The sequence below is a fragment of the Mustela putorius genome, unplaced genomic scaffold, assembly GCF_011764305.1.
Source record: "Mustela putorius furo isolate JIRA1106 unplaced genomic scaffold, ASM1176430v1.1 tig00000421_pilon_pilon_pilon, whole genome shotgun sequence".
Classification (NCBI taxonomy): Eukaryota; Metazoa; Chordata; class Mammalia; order Carnivora; family Mustelidae; genus Mustela; species Mustela putorius.
The window spans coordinates 8,258,280-8,278,710 of NW_025421375.1; the positions used below are offsets into that span (position 1 = coordinate 8,258,280).

General features: G+C 41.7%; 1 protein-coding gene across 3 annotated transcripts in view; it reads left to right on the forward strand.

The window, feature by feature from the left end:
• The window catches only part of FOCAD (focadhesin), a 302,554-nt gene that overhangs the window by 240,666 nt on the left and 41,457 nt on the right, over window positions 1-20,431 (forward strand). For all 3 annotated transcript variants that reach the window (XM_004761826.3, XM_045079668.1, XM_013061093.2), the window contains 8 exons: window positions 1,561-1,677; window positions 4,220-4,458; window positions 7,834-7,923; window positions 14,569-14,716; window positions 16,641-16,760; window positions 18,641-18,763; window positions 19,239-19,316; window positions 19,985-20,056. In XM_004761826.3, the coding sequence (XP_004761883.1) occupies window positions 1,561-1,677; window positions 4,220-4,458; window positions 7,834-7,923; window positions 14,569-14,716; window positions 16,641-16,760; window positions 18,641-18,763; window positions 19,239-19,316; window positions 19,985-20,056 (987 nt within the window). The remainder of the gene's footprint in view (window positions 1-1,560; window positions 1,678-4,219; window positions 4,459-7,833; window positions 7,924-14,568; window positions 14,717-16,640; window positions 16,761-18,640; window positions 18,764-19,238; window positions 19,317-19,984; window positions 20,057-20,431) is intronic.

Consider the following 20,431-nt stretch of genomic DNA (forward strand, 5'->3'; position numbering starts at 1 on the left):
TCTTGAGTCAAGCTATTAATTTCAAGGATGCTTAACAGGGCATTGACCTTTGTTGTTTGCACCACCTGGGGGTGACCATGTGAGTTAATGAATGCTTTTTTTTTTTTTTAAAGATTTTATTTATTTGTCAGAGAGAGAGCGAGCACAGGCAGACAGAATGGCAGGCCGAGGCAGAGGGAGAAGCAGGCTCCCCGCCCAGGAAGGAGCCCAATGCGGGACTCGATCCCAGGACGCTGGGATCATGACCCGAGCCGAAGGCAGCTGCTCAACCAACTGAGCCACCCAGGTGTCCCTGGATGCTTTTGACATCCACGGTCATGAGTGATTTTTAAAACCAAGGTCTCTTTTTAGTGAGTTGGGTTTTGTTGTTGTTTTGGATTTTTGCATTCTCTTTCCTTTTCTTTTCCCAACTGAAGATCATTTATGCTTTCATACCTAATTAGCTAGGCAAATGTTGTAATGATTCAGAATGATAAATCTGTGGTGGTAGTAAGCAGAAATGCTAAAGATGGTGTTGATAATTTTGTAGGCTGCTTTTTATTGCCTCCTTTGTGAAATGGCAGGTCAGAGAAATGAGGCATTTTGAGTTTCTCTCTCTGCACGTCTCTCCTTTAAAAGCCCCACGTCATCCTCACTAAACACAGGTGGCTGTGGAGAGCTCTGTTTTCTAATCCCCATCCTCTCACTTCTGCTTGTCTTGTATAAAAGGTAAATCTTGGGGCGCCTGGGTGGCTCAGTGGGTTAAGCCGCTGCCTTCGGCTCAGGTCATGATCTCAGGGTCCTGGGATCGAGTCCCGCATCGGGCTCTCTGCTCAGCAGGGAGCCTGCTTCCCTCTCTCTCTCTCTCCCTCTGCCTGCCTCTCTGCCTACTTGTGATCTCTCTCTGTCAAATAAATAAATAAAATCTTAAAAAAAAAAAAAAGGTAAATCTTATTCCTGTTGGGGCATAAACCGAGGATGTGTATTTGTTAAATAACTATCTGCCTCCTAATGTCCTGGCAGCTGAAGGTTACTTTTTTTTTTTAAGATTTTATTTATTTGACAGAGAGCAGAAGTAGGCAAAGCAGCATGCAGAGGGAGAGGGAGAGGCAGGCTCTCCACTGAGCAGGGAGCTCAATGCGGGATGTGATCCCAGGACTCTGGGATCATGACCCAAGCTGAAGGCAGATGCTTAACTGACAGAGCCACCCAGGTGCCCTGAAGGTTACTTTTTGATAATAGCACTGTACTCTTTAATACAGAAGGGGGTTGTGCCCCAGATCTAGAAATAATATTTATGTTTTCTTTTCTTTTTTTTTCTATTATCACTTTACGTTTTTTCTTTCTTTCTTTTTTTTTTTAAACTTATTTATTTGAGAAAGAGAGAGAAATTGAGCAGGGGAAGGGGCAGAGGGGGAGGGGAGAAAATCCTCAAGCCAACTCTGCTGAGTGCTGAGCACGATGATCTGGAGTAGATCCCAGGATCCTGAGATCATGACCTGAGCCAAAATCCAGAGTCTGGACACTTCCCCAACTGAGACCCCCGGTCACCGCTCACTTCATGTTTTCCTTCCTCTGCAGGTTCAGCCCAATTTCCTTTCAATGAAGGAGTGGGTTTCCATGGTTTCGGATACACTCCTGGTCATTGTGGATAGCCATTACCAACCCAGAGGCCAAGTTTTCTCCTCATTTTATTATGTAAGTCTGAGAAAGAAAATTTTAAAAATGATCGGAAAAGTCAAGGGTCGAGGCTACTCGTATTAGTTGTCCATACAAAAGCCATACCGTAGTGTGATCGTTCTCAGTCTTAGCTTTATGTTGGAATCACCTGAGGAACGTGTATGTATTTGAAATCTCTGTATACATAGAAAAAAGAAGTACTGCCCTGCAGGCCTCTCCTCTGATTTAATTGCTTAGGGATGGACCCTGGGCACCATCAGTGTTTTGAAAGGTCTCTAGGTGATTCCCATGTGTGATCAGAGACAAGAGCTATAGTTGTCGTGAAATAAATATTGGCCAAAGATTGGGAGCCCTGAGTTTCTAGTCCTGGTTTTTTAAAATTCTGGAATATGTGACTATGGGCAGTTCATGTAAGTCTCTTTGGACCCTTGTGTCCTAACTTGGAAAATTAGGCAATTGAACAGTATTATCTATACTGATTATAGCCCCAGCTCTGCCCCTTATTGGTTTTGTGACCGTTGGCCTGATATCTAACCCATCATTTTATTTTCCTTACCTGTACAACAAAGGTAAAAATTAATGCCATGCCAACTTTATGAAAGATTTGCGAGGATCACCTCCTATAACTTTTGAAATACTCTAAATATACCAAGGAGTATTATTGCACCTGTCACTTAGTCCCTCTTTTTTTTCATGCTAGTATCCTAAGATTTGAAACAAACTAAAAACACACCTCTTTTCTTAAGGTTTTATTTCCCCTTCATTGGCTCTAGTGCATGTTTTATTTCTGTATCTGCCCAGAATTATTTTGGTTCTGCCTTATCAGTCTCCATTGCTTAGGGAATTACAGTGATCATGGGATAATCAGCTGAGTGGCAGAGGATTATAGTCAATTTGAATAAAAATATAGCACAGGTCATGAACTGTTGCTAAGATCATGAATTGTGCCTGAAACTCCATTCCCTTCTCTTCTCCGTACAGCGTTCTGCATGCCTCTGGCCTCCTACTTTTGGGAGGACCTGTTACATATTCATCCGGGCCTTGGGGTCTGGAACTAGGATTTTTAACTATATTTGGGAACAAAGAAATGACTTGTAGATAATATAGAATTAAGTTGGAATTTGGATTTTCCTCAAAGAAATCTTTGCATTATGATCCTTTGGTTGCTGTTGGAAGTATTCTTACTCCTTTAATGACGGACGGAAATCTAGTTTATGTGGAGGTCTTTGCAGTAGCTCTCTGGTTCAGATATTCACCAGGCCAGGATATTCTATGAGATTCCTAATCATGCTGCTTAGTTCTTGCAAACCAATAAAAATAATCTCCCTAGTAGCCAGCTCAGGGTTGCCTCTTACCATTGTGATTTTTGCATTATTCTACTTCTTCAAAGGACTGATTCGAAAGCCACTTTCTTGACTTCCAGTGTTGGAGCAGCTGGGTCATTTTGAATAGTATTGTCATTACAATAATGCTATGTTAACTTAAAGAATACCTTAGCACATGTTTGATTTTTGTCCTTGAAGTACTGAAGCTTAGAGAGCAAATGGGTACAGAATTAAACACACTTTTTAATGTGCTTTGATTGCAAGGGACAGAACGGCCTTTATGGTGTGTCTGAAAATTTGAAGTGGGTAATAATGTGGAATGATAAATGGGCTTTCTTCCCCACTTGAGACATATTTATAAATGTATATAATGTCTATACATGGGATTCTTGTAGAATTCTTGTAGAAGCTGTTCATACTCAGCTGCCCTGCCATTTTATTAGGGCTGTTATTCATTTCTTTTCCCATAATTACATATAGGAAGAAGCATATAGAGCTCTCCATTTCGTTTTGAATAGCTGGTTATTGCTTTGTAACCAAAGGCTTTTAGGATTTCAACTTCCTTTTTAATTAAAAGGAATTAACCCCCTGTAGGAAATAATCCATCTACTGGGAAGCGTTCCCACCAAAAAGTTTGGGAGATCTGCCAATAGATCCCTGTGCTAAACTTACACTTCTTCCTTCGTACTAAACTTTAACCCCCCACTCCCACCCCCCTACTGCCACCTCCACCGCACACACGCTTCCTCTCTCTCCTGGAAAACTGGCTTTCTGGGCATTTATAAATATGACTTGGTGGTTTCTCCAAGCTTGGGTAACTTCACTTTAGTTTTTTTGTTTCTTTTTGTTTTGTTTTTTAGTAAACACATGTGGTCTTTCAAAACAGTGACATTTTTTTCAGGCTTTATAGTGAGGGAATTCACACCCTTTCAAAGAAGACCCTTACTTATTTATTTTTTTCCAAATGTAAAAGGATATTACTAATCAGCTGTTTAGGAGCAAATTGTTTCAGTAAGGGAGGGTGAAGAGGGAACCTACTACTTAGACAAACACAGATACAGATGATTTTAAATGATATTTTTGATTGGCGGGGGGTGAGGGTGTGGGGGGAGAGTGGCAGCTCTAAGAGCCGTGGATCTTGTGGTGCGGTGCCTCTGACACTCTGTGACAGGTGCGCTTCCTTCATGTTTTAAACAAAAGGCCAACCCCTGTTTTCTTCCTTTGGCATGTCCTAGAAATCCTATTCTGGTGAAAACACCGCTAGCGCGATCGCCCGCTCCGCTGCCGCCACGGCTTTGTCTCTCCTCGTGCCAGTTTTCATTATTTCTTGCAAAGAGAAGGTTGAGGAAATCCTGAACATGCTGACTGCCAGGTTACCTGGGAAACCGAGAGCTGATGAGTCTCAAGCCGTGCAGATCCACATGGGCCTGGCTTTGGGGATGTTTCTCTCTCGCTTGTGTGAGGAGAAACTCAGGTACAGTCGATGAAAATACTCCTCCTTTTCGTCTTTGTGCTGGGGCAGGTGGCACCGCAGGCACTTGCGCTCGCAAGCGTGCTGGTGTCAGCCCAACTTTTTGAAATGGGTGCATCGGTGCTTTTTTCTTTTCTGTGGGTGCATCCGTCTTCCCAGAATGCCATCCCGAAGGTATTAGTGTGTTTGGGGGGTGGCTCTTACGAAGGTGATGTCAACTTGAAAATCATTCCGTGCTTAGCTGAATGACCTGCATAGATCCGTGTAATAGACATGAGGAAAAGTGGCCTAAAAAGGAAAAAGCTGCTTTTCCCCCTGGCTTCCAAGGGTGAAAATACTTATTGATTATTGATGTCATTATAAAATGGGAGGAAAAGCCTGGAGGATCCCTGCTGCCTGAGGGAGGTGAGAATCACCCAGGCTAACTGAGAACTGCATGTACCCAGTTTTAAAGATTGCTTTTATCCCGTGCCCTGGCTACATTTTTATAATCCTTAAAGAGTCTTAATCTGTGCATATTATACCGTGTGCTTTATTCCATTTGCTCGGTGTTGGATGGCTAGCTTTACCCTTGAATGGAGCTAACCGAGTAGCAAAGACCCAGGCGGAAAATTCCACGAGATGGGAAAGTTTTCTTGTGCATGAATCTACTTTGGTTGTGTTGTCTGTCCCACTTAGTCTTTATTTTGAAACAAGCCTTAGAATTTTATATATCCAGGTTGATTGCAGTGTGGTACAACGTGAATATTGGAATGTCATGGATATTTAGGTGTGCACTGAATTGGAATGTTCCCCCCACCGGAAATCGGATAGCGGGTACAGGCAGCCTGTTACGACGCTCGCTGTCCTTAAACTTCCCTGGTTGGCAGAAATGAACAGTCTGTCTGAAGCCAAGAGACAGTGTCGATGTGGGTAAACTGGATGGCATTATGCTATATTTAGATTTCAGTTTGAAACCAGTGGTTAAGTTTGCATTTATAATTTACATAGCTTTGTGCAGACACCATTATGTGAAACCTTTATGAGAACTGCTATTGATCTAGGGAAATACTGTCTTTCAGATGATCATTTTCAGCTCTTGGAAACATCTGTCAGATGATTGGGAAGATTGGCTTCGTCTCTGTGATCATAAATGAAAACGTTTCTAGAATGCTCATTTTGTTCTGTTGACCAGCATTTGTATTTATAGGCCTGGTTCTGGACATGAACACAAGGCTGCCCTTTGCATGTGAATTCACTGTTCCATATCTCGTGTGTGTGACAGAACGCAGCATGTTTTTTAAAGACTTAAAACTTGAAAGCGATTTTTTTTTCCCTTTGCCACTATTGCTACAAATGGCATTTTCTTCACCATCTGTGTTCATGCTCTTTCTTCAGTATCTTTCAAGCAACACGTTCTACAACTAAAAATGAGCCATGGCAGTTTAATTCCAGGCAACTCATCTCATCCTATCTTGGCTCTGGCTCCCCTCGTCATTAGTTTAGGAGGAGATGCTGCTGGTTTTAGGGCTTGACAAGTTTACACTTGTGGTTAATTTAATCATGCTACCTGGAGAAACCCGAAGGATTCATGCCAGTTCCTAGATTACCTTCCACCCCTGTCTCTCTTACTTGACTTTGCACCTGCAGAAGAGGCTGGGGAAGGACACCAGGAAGCTCTTCCCAAGACTGAATGCCCTCAGAATCAGTGCCAATTTTCACTTTGCTCTAATTATCTGTTTGGACAGCATCCTTCCTTTTTTGGCCTGTGTGTGAGCACTGTAGTGACCAGTGTATTAATTCATGGTTCCCACCTTCCTAACTTCTCGAACAGAGGAATCTGAAATATTTGCCTTTTAGTGCTGATGAGTATTTTACTAGATAATGACAGTGACACTAGATAATGACATATTTGGAGGAAGTTTCCATTTTTCTAAAATTAAGATCATCATTTGAAGGGCTGTTGACTCTGAATAGTCAGTGACAACCAGTAAGTGGCCCAGCATGACTCCCTCAGGGGTACAGGTTTCCTTACAACCATTGCATTAGTACTACATCATTGTGATATGGCTTCAGATTGATTGTATATAGAGAAAAAAATAACATTGGAATTAAGGCAGTAACCACATGTGCAAACCAAGCACAATACCCTGACACAGTCCTTAATAAAAAACTCTTTTGGTTAGGTGATGGTCGGTACTGCTGCATGCAGGTCAGTCACTGAAGGATATGCTTCATTTATTTAAAAAAAAAAAAATCCCTCCTATTGACCTCCTGTTGGGATACATGGGGACAGTATGTTGGGCTCAAGAATGAAAAAATCACCTTGTAGAAGAGAATTGTGACAATCCTTTTTTGTTTTTGTTTTTGTTTTTTTGCCATGGCTTATGAAAAAGTCACCTGAATTTCAGTTCTGGTCTAGAATTTATTCAGAAAAGCATATTATTCCCAAGCTTGCTTCTGTCATAACTCCCAGAGGATACTAGTGGATCTCTTCAGCATTGGTTCAGGATAGTTAAGTATATTTTACTCAAGAGAACAACGATAATAGGACTTAGTCAAAGCTATTAAAACTCTGTGTGTGTGTGTGTGTGTGTGTGTGTGTGTGTACACACAGTGTGCACAGGTGCACGCTCACTGCAGAATAAAGTGTCTGTGGCTGGTTGGCATCCTGGGGCTGCATTCCACTAAGCATGGTCCAAGGGAGCAGTGTGACAGTTGATGTGTTACGAGCCCCTGAACAGTCAAGTGTTGGTGACAGCCCACACCTCTGCCTGAAAACACAGCCACAGAACCACCTTTTAAGTTTTCTTTTAATACAGAAGTCCTAGTTCTCACCAAGACCATTGCAAAACCACATCAATGACTCTGTAAAGGCAGAAAAATACATGGCTGGGTTTCCTCCCCCACCTTCTGAAAAAGCAAGTGAAAGAAAAAGGACAAGAACACCCTTCACCAGTGAGACGTGAAATCAGAAGTAACAGTGTCTGCAAGAGAGAGATTTGGAATTATTCTTCTTAATTCCAGCTTCACGGGTTGCTAGATATTCCGAAGAAAATCACGTTAGCATTGTTAGAAATGTTTCTGGAATTCTGATTTTGGTTTTTGTTTTTCAGTGGTTTAAGATCTGAATGGGGTGAGGAAACACAAAAGCAGGAGTTTTTGAGTTTATTGTTTTACAAGTGATAATACTGTTCAGGAACTCAATTATTAAATTCTCAGACTCCGTTTCTCTGCTCTGCAAAATAAGTATATGTGAATCATCAATATTATTGTTACTTTTATTTTTTTTTTAATGAAATGAATGGTCAGTAAAATATTAAGAGGAAATAGTGTATGGTATTTTGAGTATTTGAATGATTTTAAGTAATTGACTTTTTCCTATTGGTCTTTGCCCAGTGATATATCTGGCCAACAGATGAACCTCCTTCTGATGAAGTCTCTGGATGCCCTGGAAAATTGCTGCTTTGATCCTAGCCTTGAATATAAGTATGTTGGTTCCATTTCCTCTCTGATACATGGGGATTGACTCTTTCTCTGCCCATAAACTTTACCTTCAATTGTGAAATATTTGTAGGACTGGATCTTGAATTCCTTTGCAAAGACTTTTCACTAATAATCAGAACCTGTAGTTAAAGGTACTTGTTCTAAAAACCATGTTTCAGCAATAGACAGTTTGCTTCAATACAAAGTAACGAATGTCATTTCATGGCTGTCATTAAGTTATTAATATCTTAGTTCTGTCTTCTACTTATCATATGAGGCATGTATCTGGAGATTTATATGCATGACTTAACCTTTTTTAAATAGTTGAAACTATTCTTTGAATTAGATTGGACGAAGAGAACCTTTGACCCATGATTTAGATTTCCCTTGTGAAATCCAATGACTAAAGAATCAAAACAGAAACAAATATAGATTATGTCTGGGGTTCCCAAACTCCTCAATATTAATCACTTCTCTCTGCCCCACCGCAGACTTCATGCTTTTTAAAGATTTTGCCTATTAAACTAAATATCTTAAAACTTCTTATTCCAGTTGTGAAAGATAATCAAAACAAAAAAGAATAATTAGAAAAGAATACCTTGCATTCACTGGCTCAGTTGGCAGACATGCGACTCTTAATCCAGGGGTTCTGAGTTTGAGCCCCATGTTCGGTGTAGATATTACTTAAAAATAAAATTTTTTTAAAAAAGAAAAAAAATACCTCAAAAAACTGTTTAAACTTACTTAGTTAGTTTTCTGAATATTTTAATTGGTCTGTGACTTATTTGGGAGAATATAGTGTTATTAGGCTTCCTGAAGTACTAAGGCAGTCGAGGACTTACACTGTATCTTTTTGGACTTCCAAGTGTTTTGGAACCTCCAGTTTAGATGTTCTGGTGTTCATTGTTACTAGAAGTCTCAACACGATGTAAGCACTAAGCTCCAGTTTATTAACTCACTTAGTTTGTGCTGTTTCGGGCACGGCTCAAATGTGACTGTTTACATTCATGGCCTTTAAGGGAACTTACGACCTAAAGTTACATTCAAGTCATCTAGCCTGCTCCGTTCAGACGGAGAAGAGAGTCAACAGTAGAAGGAACTGCCTATCTCAGGTATTTCATTTTGAGTAGATGAAGTCAAATCTTTACTTGGTAGATGATAGAGGATCTTCTCTGAGATGCAAGCTAAGATGAGATAAGAATTATTGACATCCACCCAGTTTATCATGAAACACTTTAGAAATGAAATGAGATGTTTTAAGAGTGTGGTTTTGAATATGGGAAAAGAGAATTCAGTGGCATGATTGAAGTCTCTTGAATGTACAAAATGATGAATGGAAGGGGTAGGGCCATTTAGCTGTTACTGGGTCTGATGAAGAGTTGCTATCTTGGAGCCCACCAGGTGTTGGTGGTGTTGCCTTTTACAGCCAAGGAGTAAGATAAATCCCCCCCCCCACTTTCCCCCAGAGGTAGTCATCATAGCTATAGGGCATGGTATTACAAAGCCAGGAACAAATTTGTGGATCAACTTACAGCAGGCTTTCGGCCTTGTGACTTACATGTATTATCTCCACTGGTCTGTGGGAAGTTTGTGAAAGAAGGAGAACCATAGAGATAATGGAATTGTCCATAGTGTGGGTATTTATGCATATAAAACCCTCCTATGTCTGAGGACATTTAACTTTACCATTACCTTTTTTTGTTTGTTTATTTGACAGAGAGAGATCACAAGTAGGCAGAGAGAGAGAAGAGGAAGCAGGCTCCCTGCAAGCAGAGAGCCAGATGCGGGACTCGATCCCAGGGCTCTGGGATCATGACCTGAGCCGAAGGCAGAGGCTTAACCCACTGAGCCACCCAGGCGCCCCCATTAACTTTATATATCTTATTTCTTCATTATTCTTCCTTGATTCTTACCTCCGTGATGATCAGCTATGCTTAGGAGAGGAAAGGGTGAGCCCAGATCGGGACTAAACCTGGAGAATTAAGTAGAATAGGGTCATCAGAAATTTCCTGTCCCTTTAGGAAAGTCTTGCTGGTCTCTCAGAACTCAGTTAAAGCCCAGATCCTTCAAGAAACTCTCCCAACTTCTCAAACTCCTGTTCCCTCTACAGTTAATGAAGTTTAGTATTTTGTCGTTCCTAATGCTTTGTAGCTTGAAGCGCTTAGGTAACTGTCTCTGGTTTCATTTCAACTAATACCACATGGCTGTGTACTGCACTAGGCATTTTCACATCCGTTTCTCCTGTCATTCAGCCCCAATGACAATCTAAATATTGATACTAAAACAGGAACAGTCATCGCTTTGGTTTACAGATTAAGAAAACGACTCTTACGCAGGAGACTGGTTCAAGGTCACACAAATAGCAGCTGGGGGAGAAGCTAGGTCGTCTGCTGTCAAAGCCATGTTTCTGTCTCTTACAGTTTGGTGGGGAGAGTGCATTTCAGTAGAAGGAAAGCTATTTGCTGACAATATGGTGTTTACTACTTTTTTTTTTTTAAGATTTTATTTATTTACTTGACAGAGGTCACAAGTAGGTAGAAAGAGAGGAGGAAGCAGGCTCCCCGCGGAGCAGAGAGCCCAATGTGGGGCTCTATCCCAGGACCCTGGGACCATGACCCCGAGAGCTGAAGGCAGAGGCTTTAATCCACTGAGCCACCCAGGCGCCCCTGGGTGGGCAGAAAGACAGACAGACAGACACACACCCCAAACCACACCAGAGACACCCCCCCCAACCAGGCATAAAGTATTCCCCTGACTAATGAGATTCAGGAGTCTCCTGCAGTCTACCCTCAAGTGAAATAGTGCAAGCATTACCAGGAGGTAGTTAATAGACCTGGGAGCTTGCTACCTCAAGTGATAGAATTCACCCAGAGTAAATTCACCACGCTTCCGTGATTTAATAGACATGTCCCTGCTGAGAGGACCCAGCACCTGGGCTGGTGCGGGCGGGGGAGGGTGGCCTGATCACTTACATTCTGCTGCCATCTAGTGGTACCTATTCCATTGCAGTCCCCGCAGCCTTAACTAGTCCTGCCATCCATCAATGACCTGAGCGCTGGTTAATTGCTATTGAGCTTTTACAAATACGATAACATCTGTATAGCACTCTGTAAAGGGCAAAGCGCTATACAAATGTTAATGGTTATTAGAACTAATTATTAGACGGCCTCCTACTTAATCTGCAGGGTTGTCCACAATAAAGTCAGGAATTGAAGATTCATATCTGATTAATTTTAGAAACAATTTATCATTATATCTCAATTGATATAGCAACCCACAGAGCAGAATTGCACAGCTTTTCTTTTTGCCAGTGATATTTTAATATACTTGGGTAAGAGAATCAAAGAAGTAAAGACATAATAGGACATATAATTTTAAAACTCACATTCTCTTTGTCATTTGTTAGTATTCTTCGAGATTCATGTTAGTAATTCCAAAACCCGAAATTTATACCTAATATTATAATTTGGTTTTATTTCATCTCTCTGAGACACCACCATGGAACTCCTTTTTGTTTTCAGTGGAGAGAAAGATGTAGAAGCTACTTCTGCCCAAGTTATTCGTGGTTTAGAGCCGGCAAACATATCAAAAGGGAGCTAAGATGAGGTCAATGTATAGCAGTGCTGACCTAAGCACCTAGGGGAATCTTTAAGACTTAGGACCCCCCCCCCCAAATTAAAATATAGACCACTTGGAAATCAGAAGAAAATATAAGGAATAAAGCTTCAGGACTATCTTCTTGGAGCATGCTGGAAAAATGAGATGGAGTAGGAGTTTAGAAGGTCAATAGACACATACATCCTAGCGTATTTATATTGGCACATGTCTGTCCATAGTTAGATTGTATGTTCACATATGACAACAGTCACTGATCATTGTAGCAATAGAATAGAATCACTAATGAATGGCAGTCTTGCCCATGAATAATTATGCTGTGATAATATTAGATAAATGTGAACTAGGAACCGGGATGTCTTTTTCTAAGCCTTTGTGCCTGCATGCCTTGGGATAGTAAAAGAGGAGTTTTAGTCCAGGAGATAAAGATTTTTGCCTACCCAGGATAGCCCCCCAAAAGCCAGATGTAGGATGCCTCACTGAGAAAGATGAACCCCAAAACTTAAGTGAGCTTTGAGAGGTCTCCTTTTCCCGCATGAAATCTGACACTCCTCTTTCTTAAATTAGTCTGGCAAGAAATGGAAATTGAGTTTTCTTGATTGAATCTTGGATAATATATTCAGTGTATTTTAGCACTGGTAAATTTTGCCTCAACCTGAATAGAAGAATCCAGTCTTGTTTTTGCTGTTTTATTTGTAGATCTTCTCTCTACTTTGGACTCTCTTAAAACCCTGTATTGGGTCAGTTCTCCAGCATTCAATATTGATTGAACTCTGTCCCTGTCAAAGCAGCATACAGCAGTAAGGGAAAATCAGAAAACATACCTAGCCTCGTGGAGCTTCCAGACTAGTGGAGGATATGGGCAGAAATCAAATAGTCCTTCAAATAATCCTCATCAGAATTTATAATTAAGGGACACCTGGGTGGCTCAGTTGGTTAAGCATCTGCCTTCAGCTCAGGTCACAGTCTCAGGGTGCTGGGATAGAGCCCCGTCAGGCTCCCTGATCAGAGGGGAGTCTGCTTCTCCCTCTCTCTCTGCTCCTCCCCACCACGCTCATTCTCTCTCTCTCTCTCTCTCAAATAGATAAATAAAATCTTTGTTTAAAAAATAGAAATTTAAGATAAAATCTTTTAAAAAATTGAAATTTATAATTAAAATTGTCTGAATTAAATTAGTATGGGGCATTATGGGAGAGTCCTAAAGAGTTTCCCTGCTGGGCCAGGGAAGGTGTCCCTGAGGAAGTAACATTTGAAATCTTAATCGAAAGTAGCAGTTAAATAGTCAAGAGGGAGCAAAAGTCAAATTTTTCAAAGTATTAATCACATTTTGTCTAACTATCTTTGATTCTAATTTTGTCAATTTTTATATGCAGCAGTATAGAAAAAGCCAAAAAAAGAAAAAAAAAAAAAAAGAAAAGACCTTCCCTGTAGATTCTAAACGGAAACAAAGACTTTAAATCCCATACTAAAGAAGAGCGCCTTTTCTCTTTCAGAAACGTGATTGGTCTCTAACGCGTGCCTTGTTCAGGTGGTAGGCACTGATTTAACTGGTTGGAAGTGCATTATACTAGTCGAGCTTGTTGCTAAATTCCTGTAAGCTGGAACAGCAGTTCTGCCTGGCTAATGATGGATTATTACTGCAGTAGCTTCTTTACAAAGGATTTCCTAATGCCAGATAGTTACACAATAGAACCGAGAAAAACAGGCTCGAGATACGGTGCCTTCTCACAGGCATTTCATCAGGGCATCCCGAGGGGGCCCTGAGAGGGGCCTGGGGCTTGGCAGATGGAGCAGAAGGCTGGGAATGAGAAGCCTCTGTCTCCTGGCCGTGCTCTGCTGGAAACTCTCCATATGACCTTGAACAAATCTTGTAGCCTCTCTGTCCTTTTGGGTGTCTCTTATCTGTTGTGGATGCTTCTTTTGCAGGAGGTGTTTGAGGGAAGGAGCTAACATATTCAGGAAACGATGTGAAGGTTCTTGATGCCAGCCAAGGAGACAGATACTATAGACGTGTAAAGTAACATAACTTATGGGCATTGAAATACGTTATTGGAGAAATGCCCTGGAATGGCGTCTTCAGCGCCAGATACCATGCCAGGCAAGCCAAACCAGAGTTGAGATGATTTCTGAAAAACAGTTCAGCATTTTCTCAGTTCAAAACACAACAATGATGACAGAAACTTTTTTTTTAAGTAGAAAATCACCCTACAGCTGCATTATCTAATCATTCTAACTAGAAGTTTTCTGGGAGACCCCTTTTATTTCCTTAAATGGATATGTATTCTTTCCCAAGAACTGGGGCACAAAGCCTAAGATTCCAATTGAATTGTCACATGGGGTAACTTTTGACAAGCCTGTCATTTGTCCATTTTCTCTTCTGACCCAGTGGTACTCTGAGGGATCAGAGGGGAGAAGAGGATTAATGTCATTGTGCGCAGACAAATAACACAGTTTCTTTAAGAAATTCCACTTGTGGAAGTTGACTAGGAAACACGAAGCACTTAGCAGTACCTCATCGTCATGGTTTGCGACGTGTCCCCCCTGTCATTAGTCAGCTGTCCTCAGCTCATATTCTGAAATGGAGTCTTTTCTCTCGTTCAGTTCATCGTAGCGCCGTCTACATGCGGACATGAGGGGGATGGGGTCGAGGACCACAGAGCTTCTCCCCGTGCGGGGATAGAGCTGGTTTGACGTGACGTTTTATTCATTGTCCTACCTCACCATAGAGTTTAAGTCAAATCTATTTCATATTTTCGTTTGTTCTTCCCCAGTGTGTCCACAGCACTAACACGGGCCAGAGACACTTGTTCTGATAGAAAGTTTTCCGTTTAAGGTGGGGAGGGGCAGTGGGTGTGCCTGTGGTGGTCCATGGGACACACTTACATACCAGGCAGCAGACTGAGAATCCAGCCATCTCGTCTCATGTCCAAGAGCATTATAAACTCCTGTGATGAGTGAAGAGCAGCAACGTGGATTTCTGGTGATTTTTAACAGGTTTTTGTTTGTTTGTTTGTTTGCTTTTTTGCATCCAAGCACGGGCTGTATATTGGGAGTTGGACTTGTTCTGTCTCTCATGAGCCACAGCAGCCAGACAGAGTCCCGAGTTCACGTGGCAGCATCCCTTCGGAAGCTCTCGACGTACCTAGATGACAGTGGGAGCCAAAGCAGAACATTTCAGGAGGTAGGAGCAGGAGGTTACGTCTTTCTTCCCTTTGTTGTCTCATGTTTTCCCGTGGCCACTGATTTCCTACTACTCATATTTTGGTAACACTGAAATTAAATTCTTCCTCAGTTTCAACTGGGATAAGGAGAAGAATTTGAGTGGCAAACAACCTATATTAGATCATAAGGTTTTCAAACTGTGCAGCTGTTTAAATCAACTCAGACTTAAATGTGGCCTTTAAGATAAGAGCCTTTAGTGAATGCAAAAAACGAAGTCAGCAGCGCTAGAAGGCACTTTCTAAGAAGAGCTGCGATTTCCGGAGGAAGGTTCAATGCAGATTTTTAGAATTACGCTCAAGCCAAATGTAACTTTAAAAGATGGCCAGGAGTAAGCTTAAGAAACTGTGGATCGAAAAAGGCATTTGATTTTTTTTTCTTTCTTTCTTTCTTTTTTTTTTTCTTTTTAATGTCAGCTAGCATGAAAAGTCATTGAGGAAATTCCCTTTACCACACTTAATGAAAAGATTTTTCTGTTACGGTGCAAAAATACACAGAATTGTGGATCCTGGGACATAGCTTTTGTGTGTCAACCGCGTTCAGAGTGAACGCCTGAGGTGTGTGCCTCTGCCCAGGTGAAGCTGGGAGGCCTGGGCTCTGTCTTCGGGAGGACCCGGGGATGACCTTTTAGCCTGGCCGGATTCTCTGTCTCATTAGAGCAGATTCTGTTTTCTCCGGGCCTGCCCACGAGCTATTGATGGGCACATAATGGCTGCTGTGTTCCCTTGCTCAGCTCCTCTGCTTTCAGCAATAGGACTTGTTGAATCGGTGAATTTCTTTGGGGCACAGAGGGTTGAAGTTTTGTTCTACTATGTGCACCACATTTCCATTTTTAAAGCAGTTGCAGAGCACAGTTGAAAAGGACGTATCTTTTTAAGCAAAGGGAGAAAATTTTGCCACCGAGGGGCAGTTCGATTAATAAACGAAAGTGGGGTTTTTAGCACTGATGCCTCCGTCTGCCTTGATGTTTTGATTTATGAGGCCTTGTGCAGGCGGTTTGGTTTTTTCCCCTCCCCTCTGATGTTTTATTATCCAATTTCTACCTTAGAAACGGCTTCCTTTTTTCATGCTGTATCGACCAGGGTTGGGAGTTGAACATTTCCACTTTGCCTTAACAGCATCTTTGTGAAGGAGGGCTTCATGAGGAAAGTGTGAGGTAGCGGGGAGGGGATAGCTAGCCAGGATTTGCAGAAATTGAGGCTCAAGTCGATTGAGTGACTTGCCCGAAGTTTCTTAGCCTCTCAGTGGTCAGTGTGGGACGTACACCTGTGTGGGCCATCTTGACTCCCAGCATTCTCTTTTATTTATAATTTGCTCATTTATTCATCTCTTCATGTATTAACTAGCACACCGGTGCTCTGAGGTAAGGAATATTACCTCTATTTTACACAATGTATGTAACTCTGAAACCCGCATGCCTGGCCGCAATGCCCCACTCCTAAGAGGGAATCTTAAGGCAGCCATGAGTCACATCTTTGAATTTGCTTTCCGGCTTGGCCTTGGATCAGAGCACATGGCTATTAGTAACATTCGCTGGTGATAAAAATCTAGCCTCTGCTGTCGATAGATCCAGTGTTCTGACATGAGATGGTGAGAGAACTTTCTGATTTTGAGTCTAAAGATCTGGGCTTGAATCTTGCCCCTGTCACTGGCTAGCTGTATGTAGTCGGGCCTCAGCATCCCTATGTGTTAAGTGGGAATTCTGACCCGCATCTCATACCATGGTGAGGACATGTCAGGCGGCGAAGCAGTGTCTGGTCCGTGGTAAGCATACTGGAATCCAGTCCTTATTCCGGGGAGAAGTTGGACAGAACACTGATGTCCACTAAATCGTGTTCTTTTGTTTTCCCTCATGAAGAAACCTCTCCTGCTGTCTCTTCTTCTAGGTCCTTGCTTATACCCTCAGCTGTGTATGTACCTCAGCGTTCAGTACTGGGATCATTGAGGCTGCGGAGGCTGAAGATATCATGAACAAGCTTCGGATGTTGGTAGAAAACAACCAACAGGTTGGAATGTGTGCCCTGATCACTCCTGTCTTTGGGTCTCATGTTGCTGCTGAGTCCTAATCTTGACTGACTCTGATTAGACTACTCTCTGGATGTTTTCATGCACAGAACTGAGGAGCTACTTTTTTTTTTTAATATTTCAAAAAAAAAATTTGCTTGAGAGAGTGTGCACAAATGGTGGGGGGGAGGCAGAGGAAGAGGGAAAAGCAGATTCCTTGCTGAGCAGGGAGCCCCATTGGGCTTGATTCCAGGACTCTGGGATCATGACCTCATTGAAGGCAGATGCTTAACTGACTGAGCCACCGAGGCATCCCCAGAACTGAGAAACTTCCGACTTTTCTCACTACCGTAGCCAACGGTCACAGATGTCTTTTCTCTCTCCTTAAACTTTATCTTTTGTAGGTACTTATTTTTCTTGGTCAGAGGGAGTATGAAAGGCTTTTCTCTCCCTCCACCGGTATTTATAAAACCTTGAAACATGTGGCTAGGGAATGTAAGGCTAGTGATAACAATTTGCAAAGATATGAATACTTGATGGACTCTGATGGGTCAAACCTCTGCAAATTCAAAGCAGAGAATGTCTGCTCATGCCTGAATATGCATGGGACAATTTAAATACCTGCAAATTACTTTAAAGACCTTTAAAATGTTCCCTCTGAAATATTATTCAGCCTTAAAAAGGAAGGAAATTCAGACACCCGCTACAACATGGATGGATCTTGAGGACATGATGCTAAGTGAAATGGACCAATCACAAAAAGACAAATACTGTATGAGTCTATTGATAGGAAGTCCTTGCAGTGGTCAGAAGCTTAGAGAGTAGAAAGGTGGTCGCCAAGAGCTTCGGGAGAGAGGATGGGAAGATACTGTTTAAGGGGTATAAGATTTGCGTTTGCAAGATGAAAGAGTTTTGGAGATGGGTCGTGGTGATGGTTGCACAGCAGTATGAATGTATTTAATGCCGCTGAAAAGTGGGGAAGATGGCAAATTGTATGTTATATATATTTTATGACAATTTCACTGAAAAATATGTTCCCTCTAATTACACTTGTTATAAAATTGCCCCATCTGGACTTTTTTTTAGATTTCTCCACAAAGTCTCAGTATTGGCCGTGGGGTGGATTTTTGCAGGATTCACTGGTTATTAGCTAATATTGTGTTGTATTGTATTGTTACTAGTTTATGGATGTGTGACTGCTCACTTAAATTCAAAATAGGCTTTGCAACACCAAGATGTGGAAGTTTGCATATGCTGTGCTCATTATGGGGACTTTTTCTCCTTTTGTTTGGGAGTTGAATAAGCTTGCATGATCTACTTCAGTATTTTCACCCTTTAATTCCTTCTGAAAATTTGGATCATTGGAATCAAGTCTTGTAATGGTCCAGTATTATTTTCTTAAAATAAACCATTCAGTGCTGGTGAATTCCGAATAGTTGGTCTGCAGTTTCTGTTGCAAACCAAAGTCTTGATTTTTTTTAAAGAAATTTTCAGTTGTTGGAAGATGAGATAGATAAGTGTTTGTTTTTTTTTTTTTTTAAGATTTTATTTATTTGTCAGAGAGAGAGCCCAAACAAGGGGAGCTGCAGGCAGAGGGAAAGCAGGCTCCCCACTAACCAAGGAGCCTGATGCTGTCCTTGATCCCAGAATCCTGGAATCATGACCTGAGCCGAAGGCAGACACTTAACTGACTGAGCTATCCAGGTGTCCCGAAAGTCTTGATTAAAAAAATAATAATTCTGCAAATTGCTGATTTTCAGATGGCAAAAGAAACTGTTGGTAGCAAAGGGAGCCCCTCAAAGTGCTCAGATGCTGTCTGTAAAATTCTGTGCCATCTGCGCTCTTCTTTTCTTTACCCTTTGTTTTTATTTATTTATAACAGACTTCAGGTTTTGCCCTGGCGTTGGGAAACCTGGTTCATGGTTTGTCTGTGTGCGGACATGGAAAAGCTGAGGACTTGGGCCACAGACTGCTCCCTGCATGGATCAGAACTGTTCTAGCACAGGTAGGAGGGCACGTCCTAGCATGTGATTTTATATTTTTATAATGGAAAAAAAGAGCAACTTTATTGAACCCCTTATAGGTGCTGCTAAGATATGTAGCCTAACAGTAAAAGAATAGGCAATTTCAAATGAAAGGGACATAGGAACTTTAAATCCCTTGTAAATGATATATCCTGTCAACCATTATAGCTTTTGTTTTTTTTTTTTTTTAAACAGGCTACTTTCTTAGTCTTTTAACTTTCAAACAGCTCTGTGGTTTTGAAAATATAGAACAAGAAGAAGCCACCTCTGATTGAATAACTTCAGCCTATTACTGTATTCAAGTTGGCTGCCATTTTTGGTTCGGTGATGCAGGTTATGTTGACCCTACAAGTGTAGTATCATTTTGACCAGGGTTTCTCTAGAATATAATAAGTTTCATAGGATCCAAACCCCAGGATTGTTTGCCTCTTGACATACCGGATGCTTTGTTTTCAGGGCACTCCCACAATGCTTTGCTTGGCGGCACTTCATGGCATGGTGGCCTTGGTAGGCTCTGAAGGGGACGTAATGCAGGTAAAAAAAAACAAAAAACAAAGCACGAATGGAGAAATCTCTATGTGTGCATGGCCACAGCAAGAGGAGAGCACTGAGTGTCTCAGTTTGCCAAGGACAGAATACATGCTTGTAGTAATGGTTATTCTGGGCTTTTCAGTGCCTTGATAAATAGAAAATTGCTCTTGGGGAAGCATTCCCTTTTAGAGATTTGTTCCTTCTTTTATTTAGTTCATAAGAACTAGACGTAATCAGCCTACATACTTTCCACAAAGTTCCCTGCCCAAGAAGTGACTGAATCGTAAGAAATTTCAGAAGTTGTCCATAAGAACCTCCATTTTGTATCTGTCATGTTTAAGTTTATATCTAGGTAGTTGTTTCACTTTTAAATGTTTCCCACCGTGGACATACGTATGTTCCAGTTGGCAAGTAATGCTAAGGAGTGCCTGTGTTCACACAGTGAAGGCTCTTCAGTGAGTGCTGCTCACTGCACTGAACTCGTGTTAGGAAATCAGTGACAAATATGGCGCGGGCCCTGCCCTCAAGGAGCCCATAGCTTTTGTTTATGAAATGTAAGCACGTAGTGGTAGATGATACTGTAGCTTAGAAGATGATGGCTTATCCACTGGGAATGTCATTATTTACCTTTTTGGGGGGATTGGGGTAGATATTTCTCCTTTTTCTTTCAGCTGAAGTCGGAAGCTATCCAGTCCTCTCATTTTCAAGCCCGACTCAATGAAGTCATTAAAACTGTAACTCAGGTGAGAAGAGGAATTTAAAATTCTTGGATGGAAAAACAGACAATCTGCCCCCCCTCCTTTTTTTTGAGGCAGAGAGTGAGAGAAAGAGAGAGAGAGCATGCATGTGTGTGTGGGACAGTGGGAGAGGGAGAGAGAGAATCTTAAGCAGGCTCCATGCCCAGTGTGGAGCCTGATGCAGGGCTCGATCTCATGACCTTGAGATCATGACCTCAGTTGAAACCAAGAGTTGGACACTTAACTTATTGAGCCACCCAGGTGCCCCTCAGCTACTTCCTTTGACTGCCTTTCTCTTTCATGGTACCAGCTGTTCTCCTTGGAAAATGAGGAGACCTCTGGTCATTCACGTTCAGTCCAAGCAGCACTTGAGAGTGGCTT